General features: G+C 33.0%; 1 protein-coding gene across 1 annotated transcript in view; it reads left to right on the top strand.

Annotated features, from left to right (window-relative positions):
* spidey (hydroxysteroid 17-beta dehydrogenase 12 spidey) overlaps positions 1-17,958 on the top strand; it is a 39,219-nt gene extending 21,261 nt beyond the window's left edge. Inside the window, exons 4-6 of the mRNA XM_088257557.1 lie at positions 71-239; positions 16,766-16,934; positions 17,160-17,958. Of these exons, the coding sequence (XP_088113683.1) occupies positions 71-239; positions 16,766-16,934; positions 17,160-17,507 (686 nt within the window). The 3' untranslated portion in view covers positions 17,508-17,958. The remainder of the gene's footprint in view (positions 1-70; positions 240-16,765; positions 16,935-17,159) is intronic.
* The last annotated feature ends 1,465 nt before the right edge of the window (positions 17,959-19,423 follow it).

Below are 19,423 nucleotides of genomic sequence, written 5' to 3' on the forward strand. Positions count from 1 at the left end.
ATAATTAATATCCGTACCTATTTTTTTAAACTTTTTTCATAAATTTTTATTTATTTTCATTTTTTTTCAGAGCTTGAGTTCAACGTGAAGACCAAGATAATAGTGGCGGACTTCACGGAGACGGAGGGCATTTACGAACACATCGAGAAACAGCTGACCGGCCTGGAGATCGGTGTCCTGGTCAACAATGTGGGCGTTTCTTATCCCTACCCGGAGTACTTCCTCAATCTCCCCGATAAGTGAGTCCACGTTTTATATAATTTAAAACATATTTTTCAATGATTTATTATTATTATTATTATTCTTATTATGCAGTCGAAATGCGATCTCACAGACAAGTGTGTGTCAAAACGATGAAAGCTAGATGTTTGAATGGTACATTATGGAAAAAATACAAATATATATATATATATATATATATATATATATATATATATATATATATATATATATATATATATATATATATATATAATATATATATATATATATATATATATATATATATATATATATATATATATATATATATATATATATATATTTATATATATATATATATATATATATATATATATATATATATATATATATATATATATATATATATATATATATATGATTACTAGTAGTAAAGGAATAAAAGAAAAATCGACCTACTAAGGTAACCTTAGAAGAAATATTTTTTAACGAATGAGATTTTAATTAATATTTCGTATGTGATTTGGTTAAAATTATTTATGTATAATATATAATTTTATATATTTATTACTTTATTCATTACACACGAGTACGTAAGGTATACGCGAACACCATAAATATGAAATTTTAACAAAATATATTATTCGATTGCATTGATGTAACTTTTAATTCTAGTCACGGTACATAATTGTCGTTTTATATATTTGTGGCGTAATTTTAGAATAAGACAAATTTAAACGTGTAAAATCCAGTAATTAAAACAACAACAGCAACAAATATTAAAAATATTAAATATATAATTCCACTTACATACATGATGACCGCAGCAATCCTCACCAGTTCCAAATTCCAGAAGGGATGTTGTGGACCACGTTCTTCCACGAATATCACACGGAAAATACGACAGTTTATCGCGTAACGCACAAAATAGACACACTAGAGAGAAAAATAATTATTAGGAAGATAATTTGAATAAAATATTTATACTAATATGATACGAACACGTATGTATATCTAGGAATTACAAACAATAACATGTAGAATAAAGTAATGTAAACAAGATGAACTACACGACTAACCGTGAGAAATTTCTAGGTGCGTAGATTATCTACAAAAAAATAATTGCAACAATAATAATCTGTTTGTCGTCGTATAATGATACTCAAAATGATACTGCTCTAACTTTCAGTTATAGTTAGGGTTGCCAGATTTCAGAAAACGAAAGAGTTCTGGAGATGAGAGGGGGGGGGAGGGCCTCGCTAAGATTGTATTTTTTTTCCGAAATAAAACGAAGTGTAAAGGTTTATTTGGGTTACGCTTATTTATAATTGTTTTTTTTTTTTAATTTATTTAATTAATATGGTTACAAAAGTTTTTTAATAATTTTAATACATTTAATTTTCGCAGTTCTCTTCATAGAGACTTGGAGAGCTTGGAGAGGGACTTATACTTATTATTTATTGTTGATGTTTGTCGGTAATATATATTTTTTATTGACATTATAAATTTACACAGTATAAAGATAAAGCCTATATAAATATATATATATATATATATATATATATATATATATATATATATATATATATATATATATATATATATATATATATATATATATATATATATATATATATATATATATATATATATATATATATATATATATATATATATATATATATATATATATATATATATATATAAAATATATATATATATATATATATATATATATATATATATATATATATATATATATATATATATATATATATATATATATATATATATTTATATATATATATGTATTTATATATATATATATATATATATATATATATATATATATATATATATATATATATATATATATATATATATATATATATATTTATATATATATATATATTTATATATATATATAATATTTTTATATATTTATATTTAAAAACATATGCTATATACATTTATTTAAAAATTCATAAACAGAATTAAAAAAAAAAAACACCTTATGTGTATTGTATGTGGATTTCTTTTTATATGCGTTATTTTTATTGTCTTGATCTATTTTATCCTAATACATATACACAAATAAACAAAGAAAAATAAGTATTACCATATATTATGAAAATAAATATTAAAGTTGACTTAGATGTTTCGGAATGTGTAACGACGATACAAGTGTGTAATTTCTATGCTCCCATCTTACGGTTGGTCGCTGGGGTGACATAAATTTGTCAGTGTCGTCGGCATCTAAACTGCTGCATCCTTCCTCGTAAGTGTCTCTTGGGATAATGTACCATGAATGCGCAACGCTTGGAGACTCCAATGCACAATATATCGTGACAAAATGTTAGTAATACAAGTAAATAACCACTCACCTAGATTCTGGTCTGCCCGAGACATATCCGTCTCTTCGTCAGGACAATCACTAAAACATCAGTACGCATGTGACTCTATAAACCACTACGAAAGCTATTTTGTTCATAATTATTTTTCCTTACACGAAATATAAATCACATGCGTTATAAGTCGGACCGATGGCCAAAAAACGATATATCTCTTCGTCAGGACAATCATTACTACATCAGGACACAAGTGACACTATACACCACTACGTAAGCTATATTGTTCATAATTATTTATACTTAAACAAAATATTAATCACATGCGTTATAAGTCCGACCGATGGCCAATATGCACTAAGGATGTTTAGAAAATAATGTTTAGAATTTGCTCGTTAGGAAGAGTGGAAAATGACTAAATAGGGTATAGATTTTTTACCATTGGCGTCGAATTGGAATATAATTAACATTTATCATGTCACCACTCTTTGACGAACGTTCTGATAATTTACTTTATAATAATAACGCAATGTTTTCTGTATTATATAATATTAATATAAAAAAAATAACATCTATAAAGTTTTTTTCCACATATATTTTACTTGACTGGTGACCGGGTTTCGTCGTTATACCAGGTCCGACATCATCAGACTGGTATAACTATATACTCAACCCGGTCACTGGTGAAATAAAACAAATGTTGAAAAAAATATGTATATAGTTTTATTTTATTTTATAAAATGCAGTTCATTCATTCAAACCCTTATCCACTCCCCAATGGTGCATAGGGCACTACATCATACAGACAGAGTGTTATCTTGATCGTTAACACATGAAGGAAAGGTGATCAGCCCTCCGCTTCAGGTATCAGTCCGGAGTAATATTGAATTAATATTAGAGTGAAAAAATCACGCATATTTATTTGATTCCCCTCTGGGAATCGAACCCAGGACCTCCAGAACGGTAGCCGAGCGTGCTGACCATTACACTACGAAGGCGGATGAAGTGCAGTAAAATGCAGTTTATACCATATCCTCTCCCTAGGTGGAGCATATGGTGTCCACAAAAAACTAAAATAAACTTTAAAACTTAAACCAGAGTCACAGTACAAAACTTGAATGTAATATATGGTAGGTTTAGTGGTAGGTACCTACTAGCGGTTGCATTTTCATGCTCTCAAAATATTTTACAAGTCTCGCCAGATGGAAGTAGCGTAACTCGATTCTACGTAGAACGTGGCATGGTCTGTTAGTGCTAAACCGCGTTGCCCGAGGGACTGGTTCGCTTCCTTTGTGCAACTATTGATTCGTTTAACGCCGGCGAAATGTTCTCCGCACAAATCCAGCGCAGGAAGAGAGATATCTAAAGAACAGTGTACAACTCGTGTTTCGGGCTGCGCTTGGATTCCACGCTTAGAGTGGTAGTTATTTTGCGCGTGTTTCGAATGGGAATAGCAAATTGATTAACCAGGTCGGACCCCTGTAGTTTTACACAAGTGTGTAGACTCTTTGTCCGCCTCCGTGGTGTAATGGTTAGCGTGTTCAGCTACCGTGCTGGAGATCTCAGGTTCGATTCACGGGGGGGGAAGAGAGGTGATGAAAATAAATATTAACGATTTAACACTCTAAATATTTGTTTTATATTACGTTGGACTGGTCTTTGGAGCGCAGAAGTGATCACCTTGCCTTCATGTAACGATCAAGATAATACTAATCGACCCTTTATCGGCTGGTTAAGTTATCACTTTACACACATTGTGATTAATCATATATGTATGATTTTCCAAATTCGTGTAGTGTGGTTGTCGTTCATGGGAAGAATGGAGAATATGTTTTTTTTTAAATATAGAATGGCGTTGCACATGAAATACATTGCATTTGCCAATGTCAAGTTAATTGAATATTGTTCTTAATTATGAAATATGATAGACTTATTATTAAACTATAAATTTATTCCATTTAATAAAAAAAAACAACTAAAAGTCTGTACATAATTGGGTTCCTGCTCGCCAGGATGAGATGGATATCTGTAGGGAGGGGAATAAGCGGGGCCAGAGTTTAAAAAAATGTTGGCATTTGGTCATTTATTGGGCAAACAAAGAATAAATGGTTTAGGCCTTCCTCTTCAAAACGACAAGGAGAATATGTTATATATATAAATATATATATGTATATATATACATATATATATATATATATATATATATATATATATATATATATATATATATATATATATATATATATATATACACATATATATATATATATATATATATATATATATATATATATATATATATATATATATATATATATATATATATATATATATATATATATATATATATATATATATATATATATATATATATATATATTTATATATATATATATATATATACATTTATTATCCCTAGATTTATTGACTATCCTACGAGTGACGTTGTTACTTAAAATTCGTTAAAAATACGAAATTAATCGAAATGAATGAGACTATTATTTTTTTTGACATCTCATCAAAGTTAAAGAAGAATATGGAAGTCTATATTCTTCTTCATCTTTGATGATATGTCAAAAAAAGGAAATAACTCCTTTAATTGGAGAGAATCTAGATTTTGTGAACAAGTATTTGGACACACTCAAATTGTTGACATAATTAAAAGCTTTTTTTTTAAGTAGTAATAGTAACATTCTCAAGATGACGTTAAAATGAAAAAAATAAATAAAGGCTCAGTAGGTACATTATTAAAGTACTCTAAAGCAAGGAGCGCAGGAAAGACGTGAATATTGTTTACTTTTCAGGAATCGTCATTTTGACTTCACAATTTTTACGATGGTTTAGTATTCTAGGGTTAAGAGCTTCAATTCCGTTATGTGCGTCGTCCGAAAATGGCCAAATGATTATTTTTTGATACCCTTCGAATTCTCGGGTTATCCACAATTTCAAAAACAATTTAGTCGGCACGTCGCAGCCGCGGTGGGCCGTACGTCCCGAGTAATGGATTAGAGCGCGGACCGCAGGTTATCAGTCACGGGTTCGATCCCCGACCCCTTGCCGGTGATTAATGGACCCTACCTCGAAAGGGGCTCTGATTTAAGACTTATTGAGTTCTTTGTGTCGACTTAACGAATCTGAAACTTGAAGCTAGAAGTGCGAGTTGTTGTGGGGATAATTTACATATCATTGAGGGTTTGATAGAAAGATTGATAAATATACAGAAAGGAGAGTGAATGCTGGGAACAGAGTGAATGGTGCACTAGAATCAGCGATATGATACCTGGAGGGGTAGATGAGGAGAATAGAACGCCACACCAATCTGTCTTTGTATACAATCTTTGCTTCTTCTTCATTCTTTTGCATTCATGCATTTCCTTATACATAACGGTCGATTATTCCGACTCTTGAAATGATCAATTTTGGGTATTTAAAATTTTCTCGTTTTTCCTCTGCTTCCATTTTTAACTGGATTTGTCACACCAATTCTGTTGTACTATTTTTTCTTCACTCATTTGATTAACATGCACAAATCGTCTCAACACGCCTTTCTTAATTTCGTCGATAATGCTTAACTCAGCCTTGAATTGTTTTCTTATATCTCAATTCGAAGATCTACCAATCCTTGTTTGGCCTTGCATTCGTCTGAGAAATCACCTTTCAGCCTACTATCATTCTTTTGCCAACTCCATACATCATTAAATAATTATTTTTACTAGTTTATGAGAACATCTGTAGTTCTCGAAAATAGTCGTGTTTACATTAGTAAACTCAAAAAGTGCTTTTTTATAAGCCTCAACCTTTATAAGCCTAATATTTCATTCGACCCAAATTAATTTGATCTTATTAATTAATAGGTGGCGGGTAAAAAATATTGTTACCTTAATTGTAAAAATGAAATAATGGTTGTCTTATAAAAATTTCTAATTTTTTTATTGAAACTAGCAATGTAATCAAGTTCACATCTGGTACATTCACCCGCATTCCACCGTATCGTAAAAATGATTAAATTTTACCCGAGTGACATCTATTCAAAAAGTTTCATTCGTTTCAAATTAAAACAAAAGATTACACTCTATCGGTATTCCGAGACAAGCCTTTCTGGACGGATTGGACGTTAATCGATTTTATTTTTAATTAGGCCCGACCGATTGTCTTGGAAATTTCATTTGCCGAATCCACGTTTCTTTTTTGAGTTGTCTAATTGGACGACCCCTGGCAAAAGACAGGTATTGAAAAGATTTTGAGATTTTTTGCCCAGCGCTTTGGAAATAAATAGAAAAATGGTTTTTTACCACACGTTTTAACAGAGGACGAATCGTCTTTTTTTTAATAAAGGGAATATGGGTATTGTTCACAAGGCTTTACGACTTGCCATTGGTTGGCTTGTGTTAAATAGAACATACGGCCTTAAAAAAACATATATATATATATATATATATATATATATATATATATATATATATATATAAATATATTTATATATACGTATATATATATATATATATATATATATATATATATATATATATATATATATATATATATATATATATATATATATATATATATATATATATATATATATATATATATATATATATATATATATATATATATATATATATATATATATATATATATATATATATATATATATATATATATATATATATATATATATATATATATATATATATATATATATATATATATATATATATATATATATATATATATATATATATATATATACATATAACTCCCCGGAAATATGATAATTTCTATAGTTTTTTATTGTCATTATAATTTCGAAAATCTGTTCAGTCCGGATTCATTAAAACGTATCTTTAAAATGTCAGTTACCCCTTACATGATTAGTACCTAGAGTAATAGGGGATGTTTTATTTATCACAAAGGTATATTGGTAAATTTGACTTATGTGTATGGGTAAAAGAATAAATGATACGTCCAATTAATTTCCTTTATTAGAAACGACGTTCAGAATACGTTTTTCCAAGAAAATTCGGCCATGTTTTCTTTGCCCAATTATTGGTAATTATTTGAAGATTTATTTTACGAGTTTTATCCTCATAGATAACATGTCTTCTGCTGTCTAGACAATAATAAATCCCCGATAGTAATTAACTATTTCTTTCAGTCTATTATAATCTTTTACTACACTATCCTATTGTGCTATTCACATCATAGCAAATCCAGAAGTGATTCACTAATTAAAGTGAAACCTTTACCCTCTGTCTTCTTATTGAGTCTTTTTACTATTCGTCTACTTAAAGCAATTTTAATTTAAAAGCTATTTGGGATTATCTCCATAAAATAATTATTTATTTTCCTCTGTACTTACTTTACGTAATAAATACCATATATGGGGTTAACGTGTGTGGTATTGACCGACCCGGTTTTAGGCGTTTTTGATTTCATATGAGAACACTTTAGATCAGGGGTTCCTAACCTTTTTGTTCTCTAGAGCACATTCTAAAATACCGGTTGGGTGGAGGGCGCCATCTATTTTTAATCGATTTATTTTTAAGTACTGTCGGCAAAGGAACCACTCATACAAACAATATCGCAAACATACGAACGTATTTAATAAACCCAGGTACTTAAATTTTTTAAACTAACAATTAATAAAAATAATTCACATTTTGTAATAATGTTTATGAAAAACTTTTGTCCCTGTCAAATAGTGGCGGGCACATACGGATGGCGCCCGCGGGCACGGGGTTGGGAACCTCTGATTTAGACAGTGGTACATATATACACACAAATTTTTCATGATTTCATTTGCTGACTACCCGGTTGTTTAAGAATTACAACCAGACAACCATGGGTGTGGTGAGAATTGACATCTTAGAGGCGTTACAGAAAGGTCGCTTCACCTCGAGCTGCATGTTTAATTGTATACAAAATACACGAAACCGTATGATGTATGACAAAGTCAAATTAATTTCCGCCAAGAGCGATAAAACCAATGATGAACGGCTCACCCAAAAATACATGCCTGACATATATTTATAGAGCAGATCGTGAATGTTGATCAATATTTGTTCAATATTTCAAATCTTCTAAGTTGTTCACCGATTGCTTTGAAATTTTGACATAGCCTTGCACTTGAATGCGCGCTTATTTTTACCTAACACGTATTTTTTTACCGTAATGGTAGCGCTATCTGTTGTACATAATAAAAACACACCCAATAATATACAATGCTTACGGCGGACGGCGCGTTTCTTGACAGCTGTTATAATATTGTTAGCCCACAAGAATTGAGAAATTAAACAAATTAGAAATGTACGCTGTGTCTTATCTTTCTTTAACATTTGACCAGACCAAGACACACCAACGCGCAAATGGATACAGCTAATAATATAGGTAATAAAATACCTAGGTACCTACCTATACATTTTATTAAGTACTTACATATAGTGCCTACATAAAACAGTTCTACCACCAGATGTCGCATGCGTCGCACTGAATAAAACAAAAGACATCAGATAGAAAAAAATATTATATCGTTAACTGTCAGAATCAGATAGATAGAAAATTATTGGAAAGATTAATTAAGAATAAACTTTTATTGTCGTTTCTTTAATTACAAAGCAACACATTGTTTATTTTGTTATTATACCTCCATACCCAATTTACGAAGGATAATATTACCACGTTATATATAAATATGTAAATTCGTCGTTGAAAGTAAATAATTATACATACGGAGCAATTCATGTGATATAAGTTTTTTTATTGATGAAATTTGGATGCAAATTTTGTTGAAATTTGAAAGTTTTTGGCAAAACCGGACAATATATCATACGTTTGTATGTCCCCGTGCAGTTTGGCTCTACTGGCTTAGTTCCAATATTTGCCGCTAGATGGCGGCCGTTTGACAGTTCCGCGTGGGATGTTTGAATAACTCCAACTGTCATGTTTGAATGCCGAATGGGATATTTGACTTTGGTCGGGAGGGGTGGGGGGGTATTTTGTGACAGAATTACGTATTTACTCACTATTATCCAAAGACAGATTTCCCATCACTTATTTGTGTCCCTCTTGCAAAATTTTAGTGATAAAGTCATTGCATTTAAAAAAAGAGAGTGAAACTAGGAACAGAGTGAATGGTGCACTGAGATCAGTCATAGCAAATAAAAACCTATCAGCGAAAGCTAAACTGGCAGACTACGTAGACCTGTTGCCAACTTTAATATATGAAAGCAAATCATGGAGTTGGGAAAAGAAGGATGACGGATGCAGTCAAAATGAGATCTCTCAGACGAATCTGTGGCAAAACGATGTATGTTTGAATAGTGTAACGATGTAAGGAAATAATGCAAGACTGATAGAAGCATTATCAATAAAATTAAGAAAGGTGTGTTGAGATGGTTTGGACATGTGAATCGAATGAGTGAAGAAAGAATAATAAAATAAATTTATTGTTGGAAATAGAGGCACAAAAAAAACCAAATAAATCTTAGAATGATCAAGTATTTTCGATACTTGAATATGGTAAATTCAGGAGTCGGGTAATCGACATGTATGTATGAAAAGGTAATCGACATGTATGTAATGTAGTGCTCTATTTTCTCTGACTACCCCTGCGGGAAGCAGCGTGATGAATTGCTGCTTTGATAATTCTATTATGATATTTATGGTCACGTCTGACTGAATCGTGGGACTGACAACTGTGGAGGTCCTCACCAAAACATTACATTTCCATTATAAATTTTAAAAAGTAATCAGGAATTCTAGCTTGAAAATTGTTACGTTTTGGAGCGATTTAATGATTTCATATTGGTTTAACACAGGATTGGTCAAGTTTTGTCGCAACATTAATTAAGATTTCGATAGAACATAGTAAACAGAGCAGATTTGCATTTAAAGGATTTTTGTGCTGTATTTGAAACTTTTGCCTTCGTCCACCTTCGTAGCGCAATAGTCAACACGCTCGGCTACCGTTCTGGAGGTCTCGGGTTCAATTCCCAGGGGGGTCAAATAAATATAAGTGATTTTTTCTCTCTAATATTTATTCCATATTACCCTGGACTGGTGCCTGAAGCGGAGGGCTGATCACCTTTCCTTCATGTGTTAACGATCAAGATAACACGTCGTTTGTATGATGCAGTGCCCTATGCACCATTGGGGTACAGATAAAGGTTTGAAAAGAAATGAATGAATATTGGAAATGTAACTTTTTGGTGAGGACTTCCACATCTGTGCCTTTGTGTAATTAAAGCCAACTTGCCACTTCATCGATCAAATGCAATATATATAAAAGGACATCGAGAAAGGGTCAGGAGTAGAAGAAAGTTGCCTAGCGAGCCGAATGATTCGTCTGGGGGTACGACTACGTTTGATGCCCGCCGCGTTGTTGTGTCGGCTAGCTATTCGCACGCCCCTCGCTGTGAGTGATCGCAAAGCTTTGTGGGGATTTGATAAACGGACGACGACTGCTTTGATAAAGGAGTGCGGGGGGCTTCTGAAACGTGCGCTTATTCCAACACACCATTACTGTTTGTCGGCGGACCGATTATAAATATAGCACATCCCCGCAAGGGTAGGCAGAGAGGATGGCACGCCACACTCTCCTGTCCTGAAAATCAATCCTAGCCTCCTTCACATCCATACATCTAGTCATGCATGCCTCCCGATTACGTAAACATTTGACACCACCAGATTTTAGGTTCTGATTGATCTGATCGTGCCAAATCTTTTTCGGCCTTACTCGACATTTGCCATATATATTATTTTGTGACATCTCATCAAAGATGAAGAAGAATATGGGCCAGGGCCCAGCGTCTGGGCATTTACGGGGCTGACGACCGTCATAGGCTGGTTTAAGTGATCACTTTACACACGTATAACATTCACCAATTCTACCCATTATTGACAACCACACTACTCAAATTCTTGGATGTTCTGTATATATTTTCCATATATATTTTCTTTGTCATTCTTTCGTTATCCATTCACAATTCCAATTGGTCTGGGTGTTTGAGATGTATTTTTCACATTAATTTTCCCTATCCTTACTATCCTACTTGCAGACAAGCATCTAAAATAGACACTTTGCGACCATGCCGCCCAAAATAACTTTTATTAATATTTTCGATTATCCCTAGTTCGTCCTTACATTCCTTTCTCATTCTGTCACTCAACAATTTTTTCCACACGTTCGTCTGAGTGAACGTATCTCAACATACGCTTACATTATTGAGATTAAAATCTCATTAGATTGGTGACTCAATTATTTTAATCTTTTCGCCAAACTGTTGTATAGTTTTAGTGAAAAGAATGCTATGGACCCATGCAATTTAAACATGATAATAACATCAGGTCCACCTACATGATTTTGTATGGTTAACTGTTCATATGTCGATTATTTATATAGAATGCTATACATGTCATATAATTTATAAATGCTGCTAATATATGACATAATATAGTAAATATGTAAAAAAAATAATCCATGTAATTTTTCATCTTTATTTGTAATAAAAAATGGGTAATCTAAAATACTTCCTTGAAATGCTGATTATTATTATGTTCAAACAAGAATTTTAGTAAAAATCAAATATATTTTCAAAATGTTTTCTTCGTGTATTTATTTGACAATTATTTTTATTACAATTTTTTTAAAGAAGATTCCCGGAAGGTAGAGCATGCTGAACAAATAAACAAATAACAAAGAAACATCTTCAAATTTGTCTTCGTTTTTATTTTCTTTATTAGGTTTGAAATAAAAAAAAAAGTAATTGAAATATTTACGCGTGACAAAGTAAAAAAAGATGTTACTCCATTTTGAAAGGCGATTATTTGATAAGAGTACTTTTCATTTAAGATAAAAAGATAGCCAAGTAATCAAATTAAAAATGAAATTTTCTTAAATATAAAAAAAAATCATCATCTGTGTTTCCAGTTCAAGTTGAGTATATTAGTCTTTCCCAGAAATTGAGTGGTAGCAAACCATTGATGCGAATTTCCAATTTGCAAATTAATTATTTAAACCAATAGTTGAAAGTTCAGTGAACAATTTTGTATGCTCTATTTTGGGATCGTTCCTTAATAATATAGGGGAATATAGCTTTGAATCGTAACGGATATTTTTATTTATTATTAATAGATTCTAAAAATATAGCATGCTATGCTTCAATAAATAAAATAAAAATAGCGTGCTTCAGCGCAAGGGTGTAGTTTGTACACTAATTTAAATGCAACATTTTAAGTGTGTCCAAATACTTGTTCACAAAATCTGGATTATCTCCAATTGCAGGAGTTATTTTCATATTATTTTTTGACATCTCATCAAAGATGAAGAAGAATATGGATGTCTTGGCATTTACGGAGCTGACGACCGTCATAGGCTTGGTTTAAGTGATCACTTTATACACGTTTAACATTCACCAATTCTACCCATTATTGACTACCACTCTACTCAAATTCTTGGAAGTTCTATATATATGAACCAAATTAGAAACCTTGTTCTTGAATGTCTAGAACTTCACAAGAGACATCTATTGGTGAGATGTAAAGAAGCTTTTTATCAAGCAGAAACTCTTATATTAGTATGTGAGGTCCGAATCCTGGATTATAATCACACACATGAATTTGAGTAGAGTGGTTGTCAATAATGGGTAGAATTGGTGAATGCTACACGTGTGTAAAGTGATCACTTAAACCAGCCTATGACGGTCGTCAGCCCCATAAATGCCCAGACTTCCATATTCTTCTTCATCTTTGATGAGATGTCAAAAAATAATTTAAATGCATTGATTTTAGTTTTTGGGTTGCCAGTTTTGTTGCATGTTGGTTCAAAAGCATCCCTCTACTTTTTCATAACAAATTATGACATGCATAGGTACTAACGTAAAAAACATATATATGGTACTTTAAAAAAAATCCTTACAAAACCTTACATAACTTAATCCATAAAAACCTGAAAAATCGAAGGAATAATTTGCAATTAAGCATGGGTCCATGCATCAGGATACACTAAGATTTTAAAAGTGAAAGCAACATGGATGTTCATAAATGGGCAGAATGGTAAACGTTTTTCAAGTGAATAGAGTAATCACTCAAGCCAGCCAAATGCCAAGTCATAAGATGCTACGTCACTAGTTAGTCAAAACACCTGTTATATGTACATATATAAATATATAAATATTCTGTTTTTAATACTGGGTTGAATATTGGATTTTGAAACCCAACAACTTGTACACTTTTTCTTTTTATATACATATATTTAGTAATAAATGAAACCCTGAAGAGGGCAACAGGTTGTTGCCGAAACTAGTTGGTTAATAAAAATGTGAGTGGATCAGAATTAAAAGTATTTTTATTTCTCGAAATAATATATAAATATTCAACTATTAAATTACAAAGTAACCATTAAAATATTTCATTATTCCGACTCGTGACCTTGCATACTTTCCTTATATCACCATTCGAACAACCAATAAAACAAAATAATAAAACTACACTGCATGCTTTATCCGGCAGAGTCGTAAGTCGTGTACGTCCTCCGAAGGTTGCCGACCGCTAAACGTGCGGCCCAACGGGGTGGGAAATGGTTCATAACAGTACAAGTCGGCTCCATTGTCGCCCGTCGAGTGTCGCCAGAAAGACGTTTGTTCAATGTTCCACCCCTGATGCGAGCTTTGCTCCCGATCCTGCGGAATTTACGGCCCTCGGGCTGGTTCCTAAGTGCCGCCTCGTCTCCGCCCGAACGACCTCCAGATAGGACGGCGGACACTGCATAGTATACTAGACACCTGATAACGGCCGAGACAAGACGATGGCTGCCATCTGTATGCGTAATTCCTTTAGCTGCTCGCGCTCAGATATCAACTTGGGATGAAAACATTACCATCAAAGTCTCGCTGGTGATTTTTGACGGAAATAGCGCTATATATCTTGGCCATTGTGAAATTTACACTATTGTTACTACCATTTGAAAAAAAAATAAAAAGAAAAAAAAAACTACCTGCACCAAATCGTGCCTTTGAGTTAAAATATTTGTTTAAAACACGTTTTTTAGCCCATTGTTATGAAATTGTTTTATTGGATGTAAGGTTTTATCTCGTTACATGGAGAAAATTTTTTTTTTAGTAAGCTCGAGATTTAAAAGACGGAGTAAATATAGGTCAAACTTTCAAAATGAGCAGTTTGACAAAATTATGAGAATTTTTATTATGAAAATGATTAAAAGAACAAACGTCTATCTTTCAAACAATATTTTCTATTAATTTCCCATATTTTATTCGTTTTCATGGATCTTTTTCTATATGCATCGATAAAATATTTTTTTAAATGCAATGCAATAGATACTATCTGACTTCATGGTTAAGAAGAACAATGGTGTTTTATTGCTTGTTTTAAAGTGATTATTTATATGTTTGTTTGTTTAGTCATTTAATACATATAAAATAGTGGTAGAATACTTTAAGCATATCCCAAGCAGAGGGAAATACAAAGTTATACGTACCTACCTTTTATATTACCAGACAAAGCCGAATTTAAATGCAGCATAAGAAAAAGACGTATATCCTGCCTTAAAAACGAGAAAGTAATTTCAACTAAAGCCTTAGTCAATATTTAGAGCGGCTGCAGACAAATGTAAACATTTCCATGGTAAAAGAAAAATGTATATTTGTATAGTACATAGGTTATGTTTTTATAAAAAAATCGCCAACTAAATGGTACTGAAATGTTATATTTTTCGGATGAACTTAATTAATCGGGCAAGAGGTCAGAGTTTGGAGCAGTCAGTCTGAATATGCATAGCATAAGGAATTGCGAATCCCGGTTGCATTGTCCTTGCAGATATGGAATTTTAAAATTCCCCGAATGGACTCGCCGGACTCATAAATGGGTATTAAAGTCAACGGGAAAAATATTTCCCGGCATATTTATGGAGTTTAGAGACAAAATAACTGTGTAAACGGTATAATGCGATTTCGCTGTGCAGCGCAGGTATTTTACGAAATAATTCATAGTATTTAACCAACAAAGTTGGTCTTTTTTGTATATTTTTTCAATATTTGCACGTTTGCAAATCGTCATTTGTACGAGCGTGTCTTCGTATGTATGTGTCTTCAGTAGTACAGACAAAGTTTTAAATCAGGATATGATGTGGAAAAAAAAGTTGTAAAAAATAAATAAATCATACATAATAACATTTTAAGTGTCCAAATTTTAGATGACAAATTTTGGATTTTGGTCCGCTTAGGAGCTATTTAAATAAATATATTTTTTATTGATATATCAACATAGCTGAAGACGAATATGTGTGTCAAGGTTTTTGCAGGATTTTTAACCTGTCATGGGGGAAACGTCTTTAAAAAATAAAGGTTTAGTTTATATCGTATTCTTTTTTTATGACAAGTCTGCTATATTTCAACGGTTGAAAAAAGATCCGTCGAGTCGTAGAAATATGTCAAATTAATAGCAAATGTCGTTTTAAAGATAGAAATAAGTTTTTAAATGTATAAATAATAAAAATGCTCATAATTTTGTCAAACTACTCATTTTGAAGGTTCGACCTAAATTATTTCTGCCTTTTAAATCTTGAGTCTGATGAAATATGTTTTTACGCGTTAAAATAAGCTTGATATTCGTTTCAGCTATTCAAGAGTTTTGAAATAGTTCTTTATCATCAAATTCAACTTTATCTTTATAGTTCTCATAACAATACGGCTGGTTTGTTATGAGAATTATAAATTCGACATCTACAAACCGAGTACTTTTAAGATAATGAACGAAACTTGAATAATTGATATTTTAACGTTTTGGGATTCTCCATCAACCCATTTTAAATTGACAAATACGTCTACGTTATAAATGGTATTAACATATTTTAAAAAGGAATAAGATAAAATATTATTTGCTTTCAGTGCGTTAGTCGAGTTGTTGAATGAATGAATCAAATAAATTATTGAAAGCGTTCAATATTCCTGTCACAGTTAATCTGAATAAATACGAATTTGTAAGTCCACCAAGTTTCTAGAAGTGTCCCAGTGTAGGCAGTGAAACAGATAATTAATAAGTCAGTTTTGTTGGTCAGCTAGATTCAATTCCAGTCCGACTTTTGTTGATACAAATACGCCTCCATAGCTCAGACCAGCACAGCAGAAAAACACGGAACAGTACTTTGCAGAAAAATCTCGGTCATCGCATCTAACGTTGCTTTGTTTATTTTTTTACAGGGAGAAGTTGTATGAGCAGATCATCAAGGCCAACGTGGTGGCTGTGACACGAATGTGCGCGCTGGTCATGCCGGGCATGGTGGAGCGGAAGAAGGGGGTGGTTATCAACCTGTCCTCGGCCGCGGCGGTCATGCCCGCGCCCCTCTTTGCCGTCTACTCTGCGAGCAAGGTATGGACTTATTTTCTATATAGAAAAATATGCGCCTCAACTGTGCGACATATCTTTCTATAGGCGCATATATAACAAGATTATAGATAGATATAACATTTATAACAAGATTGTCGATTTACTTGACCAGCGCTCGTGCTCGTCAAATGCAATGCAAACTCCTTGCCCGAGTCACGCTCGGACTAGTCAGGGAACTGGTTAATAATAATGATGATTTAACTGTAGATCTACGTGGACAAGCTGAGCAGGGACCTGGCCACGGTGTACGAGAAGCACGGCCTGATCGTGCAGAGCGTGCTGCCCGGGCCGGTGGCCACCAAGATGTCCAAGATCCACCGCGCCACGTGGATGGCGCCCACGCCCGACGCCTACGTGGCCTCGGCCCTCACGCGCACGGGCAAGGGCCGCGCCACCGCGGGCTACTTCCCGCACGCGCTGCTCGTGGGCTTCATCTCGGCGCTGGAGGGCGTCTGCCCACCCGCCGCCGAGTGGCTCGTCACCAAGACCACGGAGAACATACGCAGGAGGGCGCTGCGCAAGAAAGAGGCGGATGTGGTCGTGCCGGTGTCCTAGGAGGGATGTTGGAGGAGAACTGTGCAGTGTTAGAAGCATTGGTCGGGCCACAATCAGCCGCGGGGAGAGTGCCCGTGAATGGGACGTTTTTGATTTTGCCTCTCTAGTTCTTCTCTGTAAAATAAATCAAAAAAAGTAAATGCATCTTTTCGTTATTCAATCTTTAAGCTAAAAATATGCGGTACTTTGTTTTCGAAAAAAAAACTTAACTGCCTGAAAAATCGATTTCAAAAATTGTCTTAAATTCTCCCATTCATAAACACCCTCCCATGAATGGGACACTAGTATACCATGGATGGGACATTTATTAAAATGCAAGATCGATGGATAAATTATATTTTAAAACAAAAATAATCGGTAGACACTTGCGTGTAGTACGTAGACCCATGCAAAATTAATTTTGTTCATTGCTAAAGACGCATTTACTAAGAATAAATCAAATACTTTAAAATCTATCAAAAATTCTACTAGCCTGGGCAGGAGCCTGCATGCCATATAGGTAGAAGAGCAGTACCTGTCCTAATATACCCGCCTTACATAAATACAAATCCAACCAGTACCTACGTAGGGGTTTCTGAGTAGTACCTAGCTCACCTTACTGCCTACCCTAGTAAGCAGAACCTAGCTTACCTTACTACCTACCTCTACTACCTACCCCAATCGATTCTCTATGCACGCCACTGTATATACGAGTATATGCCTTCTTCTTCCTGGCTCCATCCCAACTTATCGCCTTTGTAGACTGCTGGGGTCAGCTAACCTCGTCCCCAGGTTGTAGGTTTCCTTCCTGCTTTCTTTTCCTTTTAACTTTTCGAACCCTTTCCTTCGACGAACTTGTTTCTTCTACTTCACTTTGCTTGCAATTACAATTCTTATGTGACGTAGACTTTTTTTAACTGACACGTTTTTTAACGAAGAAATATTTTTCATTACGGTTTTATGAAAATTGTTATTAGAGTCGTTTTTGAGGTGTGGATGCGTTTTCCAAAACCGCGTCTCCAGGCTTACAAGATATTACGATAACAAGTAAAGTTCGTGTTTGGAAAAGGTCACTTTTGTATCGGGCTTGAACTTGATTCTATGGGCAGCATCGACCCGAGCGATTAGCAAGCTAAAGATAAATCATTTAACAAACCCTTAACATCTAGATAGCATATATCGCTCACTCCTTTCAAAAACGTCATAAATAAAAAAACTTGATTTTTCAGGAGAACGTTTTTAAAGTTTAAAAAGAAATCACAATGTATTAAAAATAAACATCAAGCCACTTATTGAACTTTTTACTGTGCAAGAGATCTTTTTAGGTAAAACCTGAAGGTTTTTTCTCCATTTGAAAAATATTTAGTATATTTAAAAAAATAATTAAACAATACCTTTTCATCAAAATGCTAAAACAAAAAATTCTGCCCTGTAGTGGGTAAATATGAAGTTTAAAATATGCCGCTTTTGCTGGTATATAGTACATTTTCTGGCCATTCCGAAAATATGCACAACTCAAAATTCACGATTTTTTATTTATGACGTTCTTGAAAGGAGTGAGCGATATCTGAAAAACAGGTTTCTTTTATGACGGGTTTATGAACTATGTATAGGTATGTTTTCTGTAATATTTTTACTACGACCAATGCTGGTTTTACTAGGCTTGTCACAGACAATTGAATCAAGTACTAGATATTTTTTGTACAAAGGGATGTCTAATATGTTGAATACATTGCAAATGTCAAAACGTTTAGGGAATATGGCTGAAGATGTGGCATCCTTGAGTCGAAACGATCGTCTTTTCATATACTTTTAAGTATAATCCTGTAAATACATAATATAATTTTTTGCATTTTTACTTTATTTTTAATTTTTTTAAAATTAATTTCTTTTTTCCAACATTATTTTTCAAACTATTTGTATTAGTTTTTTTTTAA

Source organism: Brachycentrus maculatus, unplaced genomic scaffold, assembly GCF_059751285.1.
Source record: "Brachycentrus maculatus isolate JH-2025_06_01 unplaced genomic scaffold, ASM5975128v1 h1tg000082l, whole genome shotgun sequence".
NCBI lineage: Eukaryota > Metazoa > Arthropoda > Insecta > Trichoptera > Brachycentridae > Brachycentrus > Brachycentrus maculatus.